This window comes from Rhamphochromis longiceps, linkage group LG11, assembly GCF_057381845.1.
Source record: "Rhamphochromis longiceps isolate RC_006_pf linkage group LG11, R_longiceps_female_GT1.1, whole genome shotgun sequence".
NCBI lineage: Eukaryota > Metazoa > Chordata > Actinopteri > Cichliformes > Cichlidae > Rhamphochromis > Rhamphochromis longiceps.
The window spans coordinates 11,991,063-11,999,277 of NC_140567.1; the positions used below are offsets into that span (position 1 = coordinate 11,991,063).

At 42.0% G+C, this 8,215-nt stretch overlaps 1 protein-coding gene across 3 annotated transcripts; it reads right to left on the reverse strand.

The window, feature by feature from the left end:
* Nucleotides 1-1,679: 1,679 nt before the first annotated feature.
* On the reverse strand, nucleotides 1,680-7,606 carry irx2a (iroquois homeobox 2a). Of its 3 annotated transcripts, none has more exons than XR_014913733.1 (4): nucleotides 7,069-7,201; nucleotides 5,291-5,742; nucleotides 3,173-4,558; nucleotides 1,680-3,134 (listed from the first exon to the last, which is right to left on the reverse strand). XR_014913733.1 is itself a non-coding variant. In XM_085422324.1 (3 exons), the coding sequence occupies exons 1-3, from the start codon at nucleotides 7,306-7,308 to the stop codon at nucleotides 3,672-3,674; spliced, it is 1,533 nt and encodes a 510-aa protein (XP_085278450.1). In that variant the 5' UTR covers nucleotides 7,309-7,606; the 3' UTR covers nucleotides 1,681-3,671. The 3 variants fall into 3 exon arrangements, 1 of the variants encoding a protein (XP_085278450.1); XR_014913732.1 differs by having other exon boundaries at nucleotides 1,681-3,134; nucleotides 5,291-5,696; nucleotides 7,069-7,606; XM_085422324.1 differs by having other exon boundaries at nucleotides 1,681-4,558; nucleotides 5,291-5,696; nucleotides 7,069-7,606.
* Between the last annotated feature and the right edge of the window lie 609 nt (nucleotides 7,607-8,215).

The following is an 8,215-nucleotide window of genomic DNA, read 5'->3' on the forward strand; positions in this document are numbered from 1 at the left end:
CAAGGTTACCCTAGTTTCTTCCACAAATAGTCTGAATGGATGTGGACCAAAGAAGAGCTATTTCAAAAGAGTCAGGAATTCCTCTGCACAATTGTGACTAATTGTGGCATAAATTCACAATTGTTTCATAAGGGGTTTCACAGCTTGAAATTTGTCATGTGCAATGGCCGCCTTGTTCCTATTTTCACCTGCCGTTGCTCTCAGTCAAACAAAGAGGAGGGGTGGAAGTTTCTTTTCATGTGTTCAAAGGTGACTGGTTGCCGAGCACTTTCTCTTTTTTTTTTTTTTTTTTGAATGAAACAATAACACTTTTTTATTGCAAGCAAATGTTGACATTTGAAGGGAGCAGCAGCAGGTGACAGAAAGAAAAAGCGAGTGAGAGGCAGGGCCCCTATGTGCTCTCGAGACTGCCTCCGGTGCTATTTGACAACAGTGCGCGTCCCTGGGGGAGCCCACCTGAGAATAAAGTATGCATTTCAATAAATCAGCTGCTAATGAAAGCATTTTGACTGAGGAAGAAACTGGCCATGTGCTATAACATTCATGTCTTCCGTCTACTGCAGCAGTCTGTTAGTGAGGTAGAGGTAAATGATAAAATATTTCAATTCACAGCACTGATGAACCAAAGAACCTGAAAAAAAAAATAGTGATGGTTTCATGAATAATCCAAAGGTGACTTTTACACCATCCTGGGAGTGTAACACTATTTACTCTTTGAGCAAAGTATGCATTTATGTCACAAAGACTTGTTTTAACTTAAAAGATGGTCTAAGTGAGTTAAGGTAGGTTTACCCTCCACTGCTCCCTTGGTAGCAGCTAAATATTACGTCGTTGGTATGGGGAGGGGTGGGGGTCCCATGACATTTGGACTGCTCCAAAGCACAAATTCAACTGGAAAATGAAGGATTAGCTTTTAGTCTAGCTGGGAGCAATGATGGAGGCCTCTTCTTGGAGGATGTCAATATTGTATATTTGAGTATTTCATACCTTATATCACAATAAGGTGAAAAAATATTTAAATTAATAATTAGAATAATAATAATAATAACTAAAGACTACCTTTTTTTCTTTCTAATTTGTTCAGTTAGCTGTGTGATATAATATCCAGCCATGATGAAAAGCAGTGAAAAGCCTGTCCGATTAGGGCCCATCACACAGCCCATTGGAGCTGGCAGATGCTTAGATAGACTTTTATGGATTGCTCAATGCCGTGCTGTAATGAAGCAGGCAGTGCTGACCCATCCTGAACCAGGCTAAAAAGCTCCAGGGACGGCCCCGCTGGGAGCCCATAATGCCCGATGCGTCCCACGGCTGTATTAATCACACTGAAAAATAAATGTGTGGCAGGGAGAGGGGAGCTGGGAGAAAAATGAAATAAAATAAGCATCTCGTTTATCCCCATCAAGGTCCTGAATATGTGACCGAGGGAGATCCCCTGACCAGACGCTTTAAAAGAAAATGATTGTCCATTTAGAAAGAATGGATTGTGCAATCTGTGAGAACTCATAATCTTCATGAAAAGTGAGATTCATCAAACATCTCCCATCTGCAACTGACAAAACAAAAGAATAATGAGCAGAAAGAATAAAAAAAAAAGGAATAAAAAATGCAACAGGGTTAAACAGTGTTATGACTAAAAGAAAGACTGCCAAAGATGAATGTAATAGTTGGGAAAACAGTTTAATATTTTCTCATTTGAATAATGGATATAATACCCCACCAGTATATCTTTACCAGCGAGTTTTGATTTTATTTACATTCAAAGATATAAATTAGTAAAAGTACTCCTGATAACAAGATTGGGTCGCCTTTTTCCCAAATGCGTTTCAAATAAAAACCGTCCATAATATATATATATGTATGTATATATATTTACAAAACAAACGGACGATGTCAGTTTCCCATTTTTGCAATACAACTTGCATAAATTATAGGTATCGTTTCGCCATCCTTTTAAAAAAATAAATATCAAATGTAGGCTATTCCACTTTGAAGTCCTCAAGTTCACTTCAGTTCAATTCGGTCCACTTTGCGTCCCCAAGACACCTCGGTTTCAGGCCAAATTTTAGTTTTTATTTTCACACGTAAATATATACTGAAATAATATACCGTGGCAAATAAGCAAACTAGAGGAACCTGAGAAATAACATGTAAATCACATATAATGGGAGATCGGTTTCAAACCAGCATATGTAATTGTCGTCCAAATTGCCTCAAACAGAACGGCGGAAATAATACAATAACATTCTGACAAACGTGAGCTGAAGAAAAAGTCCCAGTCTGCGTGGGGCTTAGAAAGCGGTAGCAGCTGTCATTCCGACTAAATGGTGGCACCAGATCCGATTTGGAGTAAAGGTTATGTGGGTTAAAACGTGAGGCTAAGGGGTGGCGTCCTTTGTCGTTTTATAGTCAAAGCAATTGTGACACCTACCTGCAGACCATGGAAATTAAAAAAAAGTCCCACACGATCAAATGATCAATTTCGTCCACCACCACAGAAAACCTGAACAAAAACACCTCTATACTGCAAGTGCTCATTAAAAATGAGGGGGGGGGGGGGGGTCTCTGCTTATACTGCTACTAAAACGTCCTTAAGCTATTCGTCGGCATGTAGGGAAAGCTTTAAATGTGCGCAAGGAAAGTAACCACCACAGCTACCTAAGTGACATTTGAAAACGTGAAGTTCCACGATGACTGCACACAGCAAACAAACTCATTTGTTTGCTTTTGGCTGACTCTGTGTAATTAGAATTATTCCAGGTTGAAAGATAAGGTCTTGGGCCCGCTGCGCGCGCGCGCACACACAGGAAGCATTAAAAATAGGATTCCTGCTCAAAACTATGGCAACATTTTGTCTGCTTATTGGATTCACAGGGTGCCTACTGTGTGTGTGTGTGTGTGTGTCCGCGCGCGTGTCTGAGCGCATGGATAAGCTTGTTTCAGGCCCGTCCTTCATAGTGTTGTTTTAATGTGTATCTGTAGACGCGATCTTGTAAGTTTTGTTTGCAATTGGCTTGTATGTTATATCCCTACTGCTTTGTAAGGCAAGATTGTTGCAAATAGAAACCCCGTCACCGGATTCTTATGATCCCGTGGGATCATCGGAAAGATCAAAATATGCGTAGTTTTTTTTTCTTTTTTAAGGGCTGGTAGGCAATTATAAATTGATTACTCCGGGAGATTACTGCAATGAAAACGAATAACAGGCCATAGTGCGCGTTCATTTCCTTACTGCGCTGAAAAATGTCCAACTTAATAAGTCATTTAGTCTCATATTCAGTCCTAAAATGTACTCTTCTTAGCACAAATGAAAAATCACGTCGTGTTAGCTGTTTCTTGTAAAAGATCGCTTGAATATGAAGGCTTCAATTTGTTCTGTTTTGGTGCTATTTGTTTTTTTTGTTTTTGTTTTTTTCTTTCCCGAAACAAGGCTAAAGAGTTCAGATCATGCTTTGGTGTCATTGCAGTGACACATGGAAGTGAAAAAGAAAACCAGTTAGTTTGCATTGGAAACAAGTGAGCTCATTTTACCTCCAGCGTGGCGCCATTTCCTTACAGGGTTGAATTAAAATACAAATTTAGGACTCAACACTAGATTAAATAAGTTTTCATAAGTTAGTCTCTCTCTTTTTTTTTAATTATTATGATTTTTTTTTTTACCGCGTCATATTTTACGTACCTTTCTTTGCTTCTAAATTTGCGGTTCTGAAATGCTGTTGCTGCTGCTCAACAACAATCTGGTTTGGATTATTTTTAACGAGGGGAGAGTCTGGCCTGTGTTTGGGGTTTGTGCTGGCCTCCAGAGCCTGCTGAGAAGAACTGAGACCCTCGTTTGCAGCAGCAGCGGCAGCGGCGGCGGCGGCAGCAGCCAGACTCACTCCAGATGAATTAGTGTACCGCAGGATCCCTTGACCCTGCAGGGGGCTGAAGTTGCCATAGTTTGTGTAATTGCTATAAAAGGGTGAAGTGTAATAAATAGGTCTTCCGAGGATGGAGGGGGGCGGGTAGAGGGAGGGCGAACTGGCAGCCGGGGAGGCTGCGGAAGGCGTTGGGGAAGTGAGAAGTCCACCGCTGGAGGAGGGGCAATTTGGTTGCCCAGTTGACTGCCCCAGTTGCTGTTGCTGATGTTGGTGCTTTTGGTCCGAGGTAGCAATTTCCGCCAGCGACCACAATTTGGGTTTGACCGTGGGGTTAGGAGGCGCTCCCGAAGAAGGCCTGTTGTCAAGGCATGAGGAGGATTTATTGGTGTTAATATTGTTGCTACTGACGAGGCTCCGTGCTAAATCCTCGCGTTGGCTGTGGAGATGGTGGAGATGGTGGAGGTGGTGGTGGTGGTGATGGTGATGACTGAGAACTGGAGCTTCTACTCCGGTCAGTGGCGATGACGTGACGGGTTTAGGTGAAAGCTGAGCCCGCTGGTCGCGGTTTGGGTCCTCGCCGTCCTCTTCGCATTTGTCGCCGGCTTGTTCCGAGCCAAGCTCGCCCACACAGACCTTCTCCCCGTCTGACTCTGCCGAGCAGGAGTGGTCCGTCAGGGTGTCTACGTGCAAGCTGATGCCTAAGACGAGCATGCAAATAAATGGAAAAGGGTTAGAAATGTTAAAGAAAGTGAGAAAGTCTCAAAAGTAAACTGTATAAAACTTATAAAGTCCATTAATCGTTAATACTTTACAGCCAGCCTTACTTAAATAGTGGTACATGCATCATTTATAAAGTAGGCTGGATTTAATGTATATTTTATACCATAACAATTGTACTGTCTTTTTTCTTTTCTTTTTTTTACATAATCATGCACGTCGACGTTTTCATCGTAACAATATTAACAGTCTAGTTTTATTGAGACCACTTATGGCTACTGCTATGCTCGGTGTCTGCTTGCCAGTGACCTGTCATTAATCACGCTTAAGAAAATAAAATGTTCCTTCTAACAGGTCATTACGTGTAGCTTGAGTCTTAGAACCTCGTTTTTCATTAAAAATTGATATCAATCAACGTGGCTACCTAAATAGTTCGTGGACTCGACTGTCTTGCAAACACATTTTAATTTTAAAAATATATATATGTGTGTGTGTGTGTGTGTGTGTGTGTGTGTGTGTGTGTGTGTGTGTGTGTGTGTGTGTGTGTGTGTTAGAACTATAATTCACGTAACTGAGTTATAATTTCATCTCTTTGATATTTTGACATAAAGCAGCAGTGCAGCACATAACTTGTGAAGTAAATAAAATGGGCACCCCCTCCTTCCCATCCAACTCTGAATTGATCATGACCTGGTCGCCGGATAATACCCCACCTTCATCCTCCGCTGAAGCCTCGCTGTTATCCAGGGTTTTTTCTGAGCGCTCCACTTCTTTCCTCTCGCCGTCCCCGTCTTCTTCGTCCTCGTCTTCGCTCTTATTCCGGGGTGCCCATGTCATCTTATTCTCCTTCTTGAGCCTCCTCCGAGCGTTTGCGAACCAAGTAGAGACCTGCGTCAGGGTCATCTTGGTGATAATTGCCAGCATGATTTTTTCTCCTTTCGTCGGATACGGGTTCTTCCTGTGCTCCTGCAGCCAGGCCTTCAAGGTGGCCGTGGCGTCCCTGGTGGCATTTTTGCGGTAAGCCGGGTCATTGAGCTGGAAGGGGTATCCTGGGCTCCCGTAAGGGGGATAACTCAACGCCCCGGCCATGCCTGTGGTGTGCGCGTCGTATGGAGAGGACTGGATAAAAGTTGGAGGAAAAAAGAAAGAAAGAAAAAGTCAAGAGCTGAGCTGAGTTAGACTGACATTAAAAAGAATTTAAAAAAAAAATTGACATTAATGTGGCTTGTACAAAGTGACTTATATTGAAAAACAATTTCCTATACGTTGGACATTACAAATTTATATGTATATATAAACTTTACATTTTGACGAATAATAATAAATGATAAGACAAAAATTACATCATAAGTAGCTATAACTGTACATGCTTTATTCAACAGTGTTTAAAAAAGTAGGCCTATAACCATTCCTTTTTGAAAAACGTGTCCAAACAAGTGAAAAATGTCGGGACTCAAATATAAAAGTAGTACCAGATTTTATCTTCATTTTATATCAATTATATATTATAAAGTGATTTAAATATCGTCGCAGGATTTCGGAATGCAGTGGACTGTTTCATATAAACAAAGCATAAATAATAACTAATTGTTTAAGTATTATTGTTGTTATTGTTGTTATGGTTTAACCCACTTGTCGGGTTGAATCAAAAAGGACTAATTGTAAACAGGCATGCTGAACACATCGTGGGCAAAAGCAGGCCACAAAAAGCCGAGGAGTAATGGTTAACTAATGGTTAGGATCATTATCGGATTAACTAATAACCGGGTTCCCCTTTATATAGCAGTTAAGATAACAAAAAGGAAATTTTAATTTTCTTTAATCACCTATTAACCAACTCATTTCCTTTCAGTGGCTGCTTTTTGTTTATGGTGGCAGCTCCAATGTGTTAACATATCGTCTCTTTGCAGCATTAGAAATCCCATTAGCGAATCACTTGATGTGCACCTTTCCTAGAACGCTTGAGGTGCCCTGTGTCATTAACATTGCGAGTCATGCTTTTCGTGTTAAAATTTAGTTTATTTAACCAAGAATTATACCACCCCATCCATTCCTGATTTTAGTGCGTGGCTGATGAAGAAAAGGGTCATAGTTTGTGTTATATTCGATTTCTATGGCGCATAAAGTCGATGCTTAGAAGCCAGACGCTTAAAAGGCAATCCTAGGTATTCCATTTTATACAATTAACTGCGCAGGAAGTGTTAAGCGTCAATAAAGCCATTCCAATCTGCGGCTCACGATCAGAAATCCCATTTAAGCCAAGGGGGTCAAAGATTTTTATAGCGAGGACCCCTCTAAAAGGCCACCAGATATGAATGTATAGCACTCCATGGTAAAGTTCCGCAACTACTTTCTGTGGAGTGAATCATGACAAAAAAAAGAAAAGAAAACGCAAACCGATTTATCGGCGCTGTTCGCCTGCGACTTTAAAACGCCGACAATCGCCTTCTCGGAAGCTTTATCATAAAGAAACACAAAGAAGATGTTTTACCATGTACGATGGGAATCCCGTGGTTGGATCCGTGGAGTATGACAGTGGAGTGGAGAAGCCTGCACCGGCCGAAGCGGAGAAAGCAGCTGACCCGGGATATGGGCTGAAGGCTGAGCCAGACGACGACCTCGCCAAGTCTTCGTTCCGCGGGGCGGCCAAAGCCGAGGCCCCGTAAGCCGGACATGAATACAGCGCCAGAGAGCCCGGGGGCTGGTAGAGGTAACCCTGAGGATAGGACATTGGTGAGCGCGCGTTAGGTCGCCGAATCCAAAAAGGGGGAGGAAAAAAAACGCACAAGGCGGCGGACAACAGCGGCCAAAATAATAAACAATCAACTCAATAATCAGCCGTGCAAACAGTCATCAGAGAGTGAAAATAAAAAAAGGCCTCCCTCCACTGCCCCCTTACTGGGAAAAACCCCCCGAAAGATCTGTTAAAGTGCCCACATAGAGGCAATGTGGCATGCGTCTTGATCCCCTAGCGTCCGATGTTTTTAGTACGCAGCACTATGAAGTGAGGAGTTAGGAGGGAACGAGCCAGTGGAGTTTCAGACACACAGAGCATTGGGGGAAACAGGAGCTGTCACTCCGGCTCATCTGAATATCCCATCCCCGCCCCCTTTCTGTCTGATAGAAATGGAGCCTCGGAACATAACCAAAAAATCCACACGGCAAATCGTAGCGTCCGTCCGTCCTATGAATAGACGTTTGACTTGGAATGAGGCTATTTAAAACTTTTTTTTCACCCCCTTAGTATCAGACATATCCTCCAACTAAATGTTATAGTGATCCCAAATTATTAAGTCCAAGCCTCGCAGTTATAGCTCATTTTCCATTTGTTTCAAGAGAAATTCACCATGATTATACAGTCGACTCGCAACGTCCGTTTCAGTTTCATTATTTCAAAAACGGTTAAATCCAATTTAATTGGCTTCTTAGGCTGAGTATTTTTGCAGCACATGACATGCGCAGAAAGGGCGGTGAAATAAAAGTTCATCTGTTTTACTGACAGTACTTTTTTTCTTGTCGTTTTATTTTGCTTTAAAACTAAGTTGACTGTGGTACACGGTGTCTGTGTGATTAAATCCAATCCAATAACAACGGAAAGGCTGAGGAGGGAGATCGAACAGGAGCGAGAGTATAAAATG